The sequence below is a fragment of the Perna viridis genome, chromosome 10 (assembly GCF_037379345.1).
Source record: "Perna viridis isolate PV_CMFRI_1.1 ecotype Kerala chromosome 10, ASM3737934v1, whole genome shotgun sequence".
Taxonomy (NCBI): Eukaryota; Metazoa; Mollusca; class Bivalvia; order Mytilida; family Mytilidae; genus Perna; species Perna viridis.
In genome coordinates this window covers 22,153,804-22,167,596 of record NC_142454.1, presented here as the reverse complement: position 1 = coordinate 22,167,596, position 13,793 = coordinate 22,153,804, and the positions used below count along the sequence as shown (strand labels likewise).

At 31.4% G+C, this 13,793-nt stretch overlaps 1 protein-coding gene across 1 annotated transcript; it reads right to left on the bottom strand.

Annotated features, from left to right (window-relative positions):
* Positions 1–718: 718 nt before the first annotated feature.
* On the bottom strand, positions 719–11,047 carry LOC148604979 (toll-like receptor 4). The gene is made up of 2 exons (XM_088549272.1): positions 10,712–11,047; positions 719–8,368 (listed from the first exon to the last, which is right to left on the bottom strand). Exons 1-2 carry the CDS (start codon positions 10,773–10,775, stop codon positions 6,012–6,014), a joined length of 2,421 nt encoding a protein of 806 aa, XP_088405398.1. The 5' UTR covers positions 10,776–11,047; the 3' UTR covers positions 719–6,011.
* Between the last annotated feature and the right edge of the window lie 2,746 nt (positions 11,048–13,793).

Here is a 13,793-nt window from a genome sequence, read left to right as displayed (position 1 = left end):
ACAATGATAATATCGTCAAGGGTCAGAATAGTACTAGAGTTTAATCGTCCTACATAATTTAAGAGTTGAATAGCAAAGAATAATTCTGTTATTGAATCATTAAGGGACATAATCGTCGTTAAAATGAATTGTCAGGCATAATTCTAAAATGGAATTACACAGGAATCGGTCTTTGTTGGAATAATCAAGACACAGAATCGTTCTAAAGTTAAATAATTGAACATTATTTGAAGGTACATTATTAAGCGATTGTTCTATTACATAATCCACAGGGGCTAAATCTTTCAATGTCGAAATATACAATCGTTGTAAAATCTCGATAAATTTTTATGAGCCTTAACCCGCTTTATAATAAATTGTTGTAAAATTTCCATATTGGCGGGTAATGAAAATTTAATAATGAAATTTTAACTAACCATTTTTTGCTTGTGATTGGAATTTCCTACATTGTAATAGGAATAATAAATAGGGAAATAAAACAAGCATAATTTCTTTGGCAAAGACACTATTGTTTTATATGAAAATCATGCAAGAGAACAAATAAATTGATATGTGATACGCTTATCAAATGACTTATGTCGCTTAAAGCTACGGTGATATCATATACAAAGAAATCATATTGAAATTGATATTGAGGACTACATGGCGGGCATGGTGGGTTACAGTCCTTGAACCAATCAATGCAAGGAGTTGACGGATCGATGACCGGTGACCGATCTGATTTCATTTTGTTATGTGTAATGACGTAAAATTTGTTTTATATAAAAGATATATAATATAAAAGTATAAATTGATGTTTAAATAAATCACATTATTTTAATATGTGTAAAGTTGACAAGGAAAACAACAAAAACCGTAAATTCATTGACCGCTCTGTGGTCACGTGATGCAATAACCAGTTAAATGGATCTGTTTGACGGATCGATGACCGATAGCAATTTTTGTTGCACAGGTCGGTTCAGGTTCTGTAGAATCACTGATGAACGCTTAGTTGTTATCATCAAACACATGACGTTTTGAACTGGTTTAACCAAAACCTTATTATACTATGTAACAGATTGTTTTTGTTTTTGTTTTTGTTTTGTTTTTTTGGTTTTTTTTGCGAAAAGTGGTTTTCGGTTTCTTCAGGTTTGGAAATTTATGGTTAAAAACCTATTTATACTCTTGATCATATATATGGAATATTTATATATATTGTTGTCAATATATATATATCTTTATTTCTTAGATCGGTAATAACAAACTTAAATTTAGTTTCTAAAGATAAAATATAAGCATTTCTCGATCTTAACCAACTAGTATTTTTTTAAATATTGATTAAAATAAAGGAGTATCACGATTTTGTAAAGGGCGGGTACGCACATAGTTACAATTATATAATGTTTATCCTATAAAGTTCAATATCTGATGCTCGATCAATAATTCACACCAAGATGCCATAGAACATAGGACGGCAAAGAATAGGTTTACGCCGCGCAGCTTGTTTCACCCAGGATGAAATTGCACCCGACCTCAATATGCGCCAAGGTACAGTGTCAAATATCCTCCTGCGACATACTCTGAAAGTAACCGTGAAACTAAAACATCTAACTTGATGAACTCAGATTTTTGCGCATAGATCTGACAGAAGAGTGCGAGTGAAGTGCCAACTGGGCGAACGTTTCATGGAGGAATATATTGTGGGTACTGTGATGGCTAGAGGTGGTTCAGTTCATGTTAGGGATGGCATTCATTGCGGAGGGAAAATTGACTTAGTTGTGCTCCGAAATACCATTTATGCTGAACGATATTGCACTGCTGGCTAAAAAATGATTGTAATGACCACGCACAGTCCAAATATAACTAAGGCAAACAAACCAAGTCTACCTAAATGCCCTTTCTGTTTAACTAAGTCATGTTTTTACCATGTCAACACTTAAAATTTCCATCAAAAAATTGGTCAACAAAATGTTAAAATCAACGCAAAAATGCATTAAACTATACAGTCTAAAATTGTCAAAGCAAGTATAATGTTGACTAGGACACAAAATGTCGAACACAATATGTGACATAGTTTTGACATAGCCAAGAAATGTGTACCTAAATTTTCTTTAGATGAACAAAAAATGACTGATGCATCACTTTTTACCGTTATGTGGACAACATATATTTCTAATAGACAGTTAAAGCAATGATTGAGATATTTTGTGTCTGTTTTAATCAACAATCGACTGTGGCTGGTCATACTAGTCATTATTTTTTCTTAAATTATCGACAATTGCTCAAAACAAATCTAATCCCGTATGCAAGCCTACACTTCCGCAGAATATGTCTGCTACAACATGACAACGCCGCGTGCAAGGCCAGTGTAGGACTTTCTTGACAAGAAGCAGATTGACTGATCAGTTACCTCGGTCTCCGTATTCTCCCGATTGCAATCCGATGAAGCATTCGTGGGACAGTAGTTGTTTTTGAATTTTATAAAAAAAAAAAATATCGATATTTATTATACAACGCCGTAATTTGAATAAATACTGTTCTTTCTTCAAATTTGTTGTCCAGAAAAGGATACATTCCATATCTATGATCAAGAGTACAAAATATATACGGAATTCGGAAACCATGCATATTATATTTACAAAGGCATATCACATGATTTAATGTTTAACTTCACACAATCCAGTTACTGTTTTATGCATGTATTGTATATAAAATAACTCATAATAAACGAATTCGAAAAAAAAAACATATTCTTTGTGCATATGAATGAAAACATCATTAAAAGGTCAATTGTTCAAGAACAATTGAAGGTTTTCCTATCTATATCTAATCTATTATGTATGCTTAACATACGGCAACATGTCAAGGTTGCTACTAGACGAGATGAGTTATCTGTAGCATATATTTTAAAGAGGTTTCTGACAATTATCAAATTTACAAAATAGTTTTTGTAACTATTAGAAATATTACTTAAGTTGTAAAAATTAGTAATGAAATATGTTTTGCATTCAACTAAATCGAAACAATTAATAAATAAAGATACTTAATGATGTTTTCATGAACATGAAAAAAACATTAATGCGAGGTAATTATATAGTATCCAAAGCAAATTTCTCAATTACCACTTCCCGGTCAAATGACCATTCTTCTATGTAATTAAAAAACACACACACTAAACCTAGCTGTACATAATGTATGCACTGTAAATGAACTATCTGTGTGTGTGTGTGTGTGTGTGTGTGTGTGTGTGTGTGTGTGTGTGTGTGTGTGTGTTGATCAAAAGTAGTTGAAATAAAGCTTTAAATGTGCGCTTTGATTTGTACTTAATTAGACAAGCGTATGGATATTGTTTACATGTACTCATTTGTAAGTTAGCACAACAAGTTGGAACAATGAGCTTTTTAAGTATTACTGTTTGACTTTCTGTTTTAAAGTTGTAGTGACCAATCACATTCCTTCATTAAAAGTCGAGAAATTGCGTAACCAGGAAAACCTCCTTATTTCAGAATGCAAAAGATGGTCAAAATCTTGTCGCGATACAATCATCATAAAAAGCGGGGAAAATGGGTGGCAGAAAAAAAAGAATAATAATAATCAGAAGATATACAAGAAGGTCTTCCCATTGAAATTGAAAAGACCTTAATGAGAACTGGTGCGAACTTACGATGCAAAACCTTTGATATACATCATTTAAAAATAAAATTACAATTGTGCGGTACATTAGTAAACAAATCTAGCATGCAATAGTTAACTAACAAAAACCGTATCGAAATCTTTCAACATTCACAAAATATACAAATTGAAAAATATAATTTTAAATTTTAATTTGTTGCGTCGACTGCATGTCTTATAAACTAATTTAATTATTTTTATGCCTATCAGCTTTAAACTTTCCAAATATTTGTATACATAAATTGACATATAACAACACTTACAGTTCCAAATTCGTTACAACTTTATCATTCACACTTTAATAGGTTAAACTTTGATATCTCAATACATTTTAACTGAACTTGAGAGAAAAAAGTCGTAAATCTAGTAAACATTAGATTTACTTAGACACAATTATACACCCGAATTCTAAAAAGCGATTCATCGGACATTTCACAATTTTAAGCAATAGATGTAAACTTTCGGTTGCAAAAAAATTATATCACAATATCGAAAGGTACAGATTTGTTAAACGTTTAGGGACATCACTATATTTTCTTTAAAAAACGAAAATTTAAAAGAATTAATTTAATTTACATCGTAATAATTATTTTCCGCCTTCAACATTTTTAATGTTGTACAAAAATGTAGCAGTCGCATTTCATTTTCAAATATTTTTTTAAAGACGTTCATAAATTGAGGACCACTCTGCATATACTAAGTCGTGTCGGTGATATTTTATTTTCTTTTTGTGATAAAAAATATTAGTTGATTGTACATAAAATTGTATGGAACAATTCCCACGACAAATACATGAAACGAAAAGATTTAATAGATACAGTTATAAAGAAGAATCATAAACATAAAATTGAATTAAGTTCCGAATTAGCAAAAATGCAATTCAAAAGAGAAACAACGCCTATAAAGACGACACAGATCCATTAATGTGACGAAATATAAAAAATACAGTAAAAAATGTGCATTTAAAATATACTCATACACCTTATTAACTTTATAACCCGTCAAACATTTTCTCTCTTCATATTGATATTTCATGCTATTTCAGCACTATCGGATAAATGCATAACAAATTGTTTGAATGTATGAAGAGTTTAGAGTGTAAAAATGACTTGGCAAATGATACATATATATAATATGTAACATATAGCTCATAAACTGATTACAGGTATGTCTAAATTATTTAATTGGTATTAGTTTTGCATTTAAGCATCATAAATGCTGTATTCATACACACAATAAGGACAGTTTTGAAGAAGAGACGCCAAATATCAGACCGAGTACATTTTTTTTAAATTGATAGTGACGCAATCGACTTCATGTACTAGTAGCGTCGCCATTTGGAATTATTGATATTTTCAGTATCATGAAAGTAGCCTAATTTTAAAAAAATCTGGCAGTAAAATAAAAAAAATAAAGTTATTGGTAATATGACGTTTTACATGTAGAACATGCATGATTCTTGCATGAATACCATCCTTGATTGATCTAAAATATGTGTACTTGGAATCTGATTGTGCCCTGTTTAAAAAGTAATGGGCATAACAAAAAGTGGCCTTGAATTTGAGCTACTAACCTACGTAAAAAGAAAAAACAGAATAACTATTGAATGTCTAGAGATTTTAGAAAAAAAACATTAAAATAAATTCAAATGGTGAGCACAAAAGAGTACTTTATAATAATGTACAAGTACAAAATAGCATAAGATATGAATCATAAGCAGAATAATATTAAAACATGTTACAGTGCAAAACCTAAGTCTTTAACAATTTCAGTGTACATTAAATTGTAAAATAAATATATAACGGAGGTAACAATCTTGAATGGAGGCGACGTGTAGCTAACAGAGTGAATATTTTTTTTTCGGCATTAATATTGGTCAAAGCAAACTATGTCCTCATAAAGTTAGTACGCTTTATTTTGAAAACGTCCATTGTCGATAATTCTATCACAACAATTGTTTTAAACCCTTTATGATGTTGTCATAGAAGTTACTACAGAGAACGTCTCCATGATTTCGGCCAATTATTACGAAATCAGATTAGTTTTTTCCTAGTCGTTCATCTTTATTTGTTATAAATAAAAAACAAACTTCGATCGCTTTTTACAGAAATGATGTTGTAACAACGAAATTAGATTTTTCAAACAGTCGAATTCTTTTGAATTTTATCAACACCTATAACATGTATAAATGTAATCAAATGTCCATAACAATATGAATAAAGTTTACAAAAACAAAGCAAATAAGATACTACCTGCACAATGCAAATAAAGTTTTAAAATGCGAAAGCAAGGACATCAAGCGATGAAGACGTTTTTCTCCGGTGGTCCATTTTAACATCTTTATAGTTGATCACATGTTTTTACTGTTTTATGGCTGCAACAAGTTTTTCATGAAACACATTTATTTTTATATTATCTCCCTGTACTGGCCATTCAATACAAGTTAATTTTCGCCAAATGTTTTTCAATGCAATCGGTAGGTTAATTTTATCAATGTTTTCCTTAATAACAACGATGAGCCTGAATTTGTCTACATTTCTAATTGCATGCATTCGAGCGATTTCAATCTCAAATGATCCCCAATCACTTTTTAAGAACTTTTCGGTCACAAAGAAAATAACACTTCTGCTGTTATCAATTGTATCCACGATATTCTCAACGATTGGTTTCCCCACCTCAAACGTTTTATCATCAAAGGCGACATTCAAAGATTCACGTTCAAGACGTTTTATAATCGGACTAATGTCATCCCAATCTTCATGACTATATGCAATAAAGACATCGAACAGAAACGGAAACATTTCCGTTAATGGTCTTCCAGTGTGCATCCTTTTTTGAAACATGAAATACCAGTACTGAAATGTGAACCTGTATTTATAATAAATAGTTCCAATGATTATTAAACAGACGAGTACAGCAGCTGCAGTTGAACCGATGAAGATCCATTTCTTATCAAGGCAGTGACTTTGAAACTCATCAATTCTACGCAAAAAATCTGTTATAAGAATAGATTGGCCAGACTCTGTTGAACATTTCAATTCACTAAAGTCTGAAATCACGGAGTAGTTTTCCCATAAAAGAAACGGAAGTGTGTCACAAATACAAAGAAATGGATTTCCGCTTAGATACAATTTGACATGTTTGGCTTTACTAAGGGATTGGCGATGTTTTTCGCTTAGGGTTTTGATTAAATTGCTCCTTAAGTCAATATACCTCAAATTTGGGAATTTGTTTGCCTCGATTGGCAAAGTTGTCAAATAATTTTTTGATAAATAAATAGTTCTCAAAGAATTCATAATAGGGTTGAAAAATCCTGGAGAAAAATCCGTTAATTCGTTTCCATTGAGATTAATATGCTGTATTTTTTTCGACTTAATGAAAAAGTTTTTAATGTTTTTATGATTTCCAAAACCAGCACCGAGAAAACAGTTTTGACATATAAAGCTCTCTAGATTTTCAAAAGAAGAAAGAAAATTCCGACCTACAGAAAGAAATTTTGTTCCCGATAAATCCAAATATTTTAAATTCGGTATTCCATTAATAGTTATATCACACATGCAAATAGTAAGATAAGATAAATCCAGAAATTTCAACTTGTCGCCGCCAGAAATATTCACAAATTTAAAATGCAGATCAACATCTGCATCTGTAACATATACCTCTTCGATGTGTTTAGGAAAATTTAAATAAAGCTCGTTATACATATGACACTGAGCTAAGAAACAATCATATGTTAATTTCTTTTCAACACCAAATTGTGACAATCGTATTTTCTTTAAATTCGGCAAGAGGACAAATAAGTAAGTCCAAGCTGACTTATCTAAAGCGATGGGATTTTCTGAAAGGTCAAGTTCCTCTAGACAATGTGCCCGCTCAGCAAACATTTGGAAAGGTATAACATCTATTCGTGTTATAACATTTTGTCTCAACAAGAGTCTTTTAATACATATTTTGGACAGAGGTCGTAAGTGCTTTTTTCCTAAAGTAAAAGATATATCATTACCCCTTATCTCAAATAGGTTTACGGTTCGATTTTCAAAGCATTCCAATGACTTGAATATATCATCTATAAAATCACCCTGCGAAAACAGATATAAAGATATCTCTTCAATACTAATCAGGTTACAAAGAGCGCCATGATCTATCCCAGTAATGTCAACTTTCAGTTTCTTTATTTGGAAGCTTTTGTTATCACTAAATGTTGTATTCTCTAACATAAAACAGCAACCCGAAAGATGCAGATATAAATTATCTAACAAAGGGAAATTTCTGCTTAACTTGCTTAATGTGAATCCCTCAAATGTATCAAGTTCAAGTATCCGAATATTTGGCATATGAGCGAGGCTATATTTTGGGAATATTATCTTACGCAATTTATTTGAATCAATGATCAGTTCAACTATCGACGGCAGAAAATCAAAAGCATTGATTTCAATTGAATCTGGATCTAATTCGTTGTAATCAAGGTACAATGTCATCAGTTTGGGTAGAGCAGAAAATGATATTTTCCTTATATTGTAGAGAGAGTTTCTTGTCAAAATGATTGTTCGTAATTCTGTTAAATTTACAAATGCGTTGCTCTTGACCTCTTTAATTTGATTTCTTGATAAGTCAATGGTATGTACGTTATGTGGAAATGTTTCTGGAATTGTAGTTAAACCTTTTCCACTGCAATTTAAGTATTCATCTTTGGAATAATTACACTCTTCTGGAAAACCTACAGTATGTGAATGAAAACACATAAAATAAATCTATAATACATTTAATGAAACATTGACATTGAAGTTATGCGGGAAATTACTTAGAGTTGTATTGAATCGAAAATCTAGTTGTTTTCCTCATTATCACTGACATTATACGTTGCCATCAAAATAAATCATACGTTTGAATTTGCTCAATCAACTATGGGGGAACTAGTTATTACCTCATGGTATTTAACAGACATGTTTTACATCTAGAACTCGATACTTTAATATTTTATTCCATCTATATAAACAGCAAATGCATAACTTAATTATTGCAAATTATTTATTTTCTTCTTGTATTATTAAGCTAAGAAAATGGAAATAGGCATGGTGTATATGGCAAAGATTCAACAACCCCACCGGGATAATTATGTCAGCCCAAGGCCACCTATTGGTCCACAGTGAACGACGAAGAAAACTTCATTCCAGAATGCATGTATAGGTTAAATTATTTTTTCTTGTACTTAAACGATTATTGCGAAATCTGTTTTATATTTTTTTTCACTTTGAAAAATTTGTTTTTATTTTAGAAGAGTAACACATTTATAAGCATCACAATAAACTCATGATATTCAGTTATTTAAATGTATAGCTGTCCATTGTATCGACAAAGAATGTGGTTGTTTTTATGTTTATATTTACATCGATGGTTAATTTGGAGTTGAGAGCAATTTTTAATTTTGCTAATTACAGAAGTGGGTTGAAATAATATTATGGCCATCATGTTTTAGAGCTTCCCTTTTGACATTAAAAAAAAAGAGTTACAACAAAAGTGGACCACATTCCGGATATGCGACAAATGAATATTTAATGTTTTTCGAAGCTCTGATCAAACCTTATTTTAGTCGTGGGTTGCTAGGCGACAACGTCAAGTCCGGCAAACTAATAATATCAATAATGTGGCATCTCAGTATAAACATTAGTAGACAGGAATGAGACTTATAATCTCTAAATACGGTAGATTTGAGGAAGAGTAACCAAGTACATATTCAGTTAACTCGATTTACACGGCAAGCTCAATGTTATACCAAAAAACGGAGGAATCCTCATCTACACTTCGATTCAGTACATGTTTGCATCAGTTCTTATAAATATATTATATGTTTGTATATAAATATAAATAATTACCGAGAGATTATTTTCGAAAGTACAGTTCCGTGTTATTAATTGCTGCGTTCTGAATTTTCCTTATCTTTTATTTCTAGTGACCAAATGCAGAGAAAATAAAATATATCAATAAATTAACATTCCCCATCTGTATTAATGCGTTGATATCAGTTCTCCACATGTTTTTCGTTTGTTTAATTAGTTATATTAACACCAAAAACAATGTGTAATGTATGAAAACCATTTAAAATGGCATTCAGTGCAAAAACAGAACAAAAAATAATCGGGTACATATATTTGAATACGAAAGAAAACAAAAAGTTAAGGTTTGGATGCATGTATTTATTCCACGGTTATTTAAAATATGAAGGTCATTTTTAAATACAATAAATTACTTTTTCATTCAGGAGATACCCCTCATGTTAACTTTGTCAAAATGCTTAACCGTAATACATATACATTCAATCAATATGATAAATGAATTTATCAATATCAGCAGTCAAAACAAAATGTGTGAAGGCAAAATGTGATTTCTATCCTGATCAAGTAAAATAAAGATTTGAATCAACTCGGTCAAAATCAGGTAATTGAATTATGGTCGCATTAGAGGTCGCATGGTCGCAAGTATTGCATGTCCAGGGGTTTTCTGTCGAAAAAAAAACGAGCATAGGTATGATGTATATGTCACAGGCACAACAAACCCAACGGGGTGAAAATGTCGGCCCAAGGCCACCCATTGGACTTAAATGAACGACTAATAAATCCTAATACCCATGGGCCGCCTGCAGCTGGCCCAAATACATAATTATTCACATGGACAATGAAAGATTTGCCCCTAAATTATCAAGTAACATAAAAAAAAAATAAACTAAAGGTTAAATTGAAACAAACATACAGAAGGCAAAATTAGGGCGGGGTTAAACTACTGTGGCATGATCACAACCCTCCCTTTTAAAATGTGGCAATTGGGTAAAATGTTTGAGTCCCATGTTACAACGGAAATAAAGAAAGTGAATACAAATTACGCAAATATACAAACTAAAGACTACATGTAGTTAACTGACATGCCAGCTGCAGACCAGTACAACTAAAACTTTCATTGCTGAATAAAAAAGCTACTGATCATATGATTGTAGTCTGCGAGAGGTGACGTTGTAAAAACATGAAGAAAAAGACCATCACAAAACCAATTCTTAAGTCATAGTTACCTTTTGTAGAGTGAAAATCAGCAACAAAAATAAACATCATCACCAAACCTACAAAGATATGCATTTTATGTAGGTGTGATCGTTCTTCAGGTTGTTATTTCAATAGGAAGTGAAAAAGTTACCGAATACGTTATTAATACTTCTTTTGTTAGATTTAAGTACAAATTGAACGGAGTTATTCGAGCAGGAAATGAATAACTATTTTAGCTACTAATCGAACAAATGATCAATGGATTTTTTGTCGTGACTAGGTGTTAGTCATAACAGCTCATGTTCAAATTAATTAAACATATATATATATATTTGGAAATAAAGAATATTATGAAATGGTTCTCATTTGTTCAATGCAGGAGTAATCAAGGGAACAAATGTTCAAACAGTAATCAAAAGACTATGATCAAGGGACAAACACTAGACATGGAGTTGCTCATTAAAAATCAAGTTCTGAGTTGAAAAAAGAGGAAAGGAAAATCATGACACATTGAACAAATCAGTTCTCATTGTGCAGATGGATACAAAGTAGTGATCCAAGAACTCATAATGATGACCATAAAACTTCTGCAGTGATGATTTAAATCTTGTAGCAACATTACCTTGTTCCAGAAGCCTACTTGTTTAAAGTATAGGTCGATACAAAAAGTCTGCGTAGTTTTGGCAAGCTTTGGCATTACGTATGAGTTCTGATATAGATATCCCATACGCAGGTGCTGAAGAGATGTTGATACCGATGAAGGAAAGTTGACAAATCTGAATGGAAATCATCACGTTTGTCGTAAAGTTTGTTCAATAGTCCTCCTTATTTCTATGTGTAGGTCAAGTTATGAGACTGACCTCACAATGTCTGTAGTATCCTTTAGCTCAAGTTCTTTGGGGGGGCTATGTCATATATATACCGGAAATTGACATTAAAGAATTTAGCTAACCGATGCTCATTCTTTTGAATCATATCACCTTTAAAGTCAATCTCTTAAGAGTGAAGTAATAGTTTAATTTCATGTAAATCAGATTTTAACTTTTATCTTAGACAACTGAAAATGATAATCATAATTGAAATACAAAGTTTGATAATATATATATATACAAACCTTGTTGTTCTTTACTCTCGTTTCCCTGTTTAAAATTTTAGCATAAATGTGCCGTCGTTTTCTTTTTTTGTGTTCCCTTATCCCTTAAAATCACTTAAAAGCACATTTTTGCGAGAGAGAAAAAAAGAGCTTGATGTTTTTATATCTATAAGTAGACTATTTTGATGCTCAGTTCAACAGGTTATAAAGTGGTAACTAAGGAAACTTGTTGAATTATTTTGAACAGTAGTACTTTTGTTTCTGTTTTGTGTTCGGCAGAAGCATTTCCTTTTATTTCTATTGCCACATCATTGATCCAACACCATTTAACGTTTTAAGTTTTGCCCCGATAAAAGATTTGACCACAATATGATAAAACCGTAGAAGAACGAGTGACTTTGGTGCTGGTGTTTATTTTTTCTACTTATGAATATACATAGTATATAAGCATTATCTTATTATCAAACTGTGTATTTCAATTATGATTATCATTTTCAGTTGTCTAAGATAAAAGTTGTGGAGCAGGCACAACAAATTCAATTTGTATTGGAATACAAATAAAGAAATGTTTCATTACCATTAGATCTGCGGTTGAAATATTTGATTCCCTAACAGCTTCTATTTCATTATATGCTTCAGAATTTTGTTGTTATGAAAAGTTTGATGTTGTAAAATAAATGCATTTAATATATCTTAAAATTAAAAACCAGATTAGGAAAACTTTATGAACTGTTTTTGCATTATCTATAGATTTATACAAACATTTGGTCATGAAGAATTAGATTTGGGCGACGCGGTAATGATATGAATACAGATATGAATAAAAGTCTTTCACATTAACCAGGTATCAGTTTCACAAAAAGTCATAAGTGTAAAATTGATCGTAAGTAATGACGTCATAAACTAAAATAGCATTGTGACGTCATGATTTACGATCAATTTCACACTTACGACTTTTTGTGAAACCGACACCTGATTATTAAGATTTTTCTTTATGAAATATAAGTATGTGTGTTATGCATGTGTATGTTACTGTTGTTTAAAACATTCTTAAGTTAAATAGTTTTTGCAGTGCTCCTGGTGTTTTGTTTAAATTTGTGTCGCACATCCAAACACTATTGAGGGATCAAGTTATGGTCTGTGTCAGTCCTTGAATAAACTTTCCTTTCACATTCATTATTTGGACACAACTAATCCCAAGCCATTTACGGGATTCGGTTGATCTGTAGAAGTTTGTTACTTACTTGGTATATGATGATTATCTTATTTGCAATTATACCACATTTATGTTTTATACATTGTGTATATATTACTCTAAATCTAATTAACAAGTTTTTGTTTTAAATTACTGTATCACTGCTTAAATGTCATACTGTACTGAGTTCATCTTATATTTAGTGTACATGTAAATAGGGTTTAATTATATGTTTTGATATACATTTGAGTTACATTTTTTTTACATGTGCATGGAGGTGGTCATGCTGGTTGTTTTGTGTGTACATTTTAGTTCTTTCTGGTCGTTAATGTTCATGGTTTGTTTTGTCAACTTGAATATCTAATATTACCTTCATGTATTGATTCTTACACCAAAACCAAAATATATGTATTCAAAGATCCGAGGATTTCTGTCCATTTCTCAGTCAAAATCAGTAATATATTGACTGTGTCAGTGGCAATACGACAGACTATGGCATGGACAGTATAGTGTATGGATTCGACGTTCTATAGGCGTTCCATCAAAAAATCAAAACAACAAACATATGATCATTACGTTTAAATATGGGACAATTGCTTTGAAAGAACTAAGGCATGAAATGTCTCAAAAATTGAACTTATCAGATGATGGAATATTTCCTTTTTAGCAATTCCCGTTTAGTAAGAAAACTAATTCTTTTTAAGTATACATGTATCCGATAATAATCCTCTGCAATTACCAAGTCGTATTGTCTCATTGCCCCTCTCACCATAGCCAAATACCCCTTGAAAAGGAAGGTTCATTTGTATACTGTTTTAACATT

Excerpts from the sequence above, each read along its gene's own strand:
- LOC148604979 (XM_088549272.1), bottom strand. The coding sequence starts at position 10,775 with ATGCATATCTTTGTAGGTTTGGTGATGATGTTTATTTTTGTTGCTGAT. Across the intron at positions 8,369-10,711 it reads TGATTTTCACTCTACAAAAG|GTTTTCCAGAAGAGTGTAAT; the intron begins GTAACTATGACT and ends CACATACTGTAG.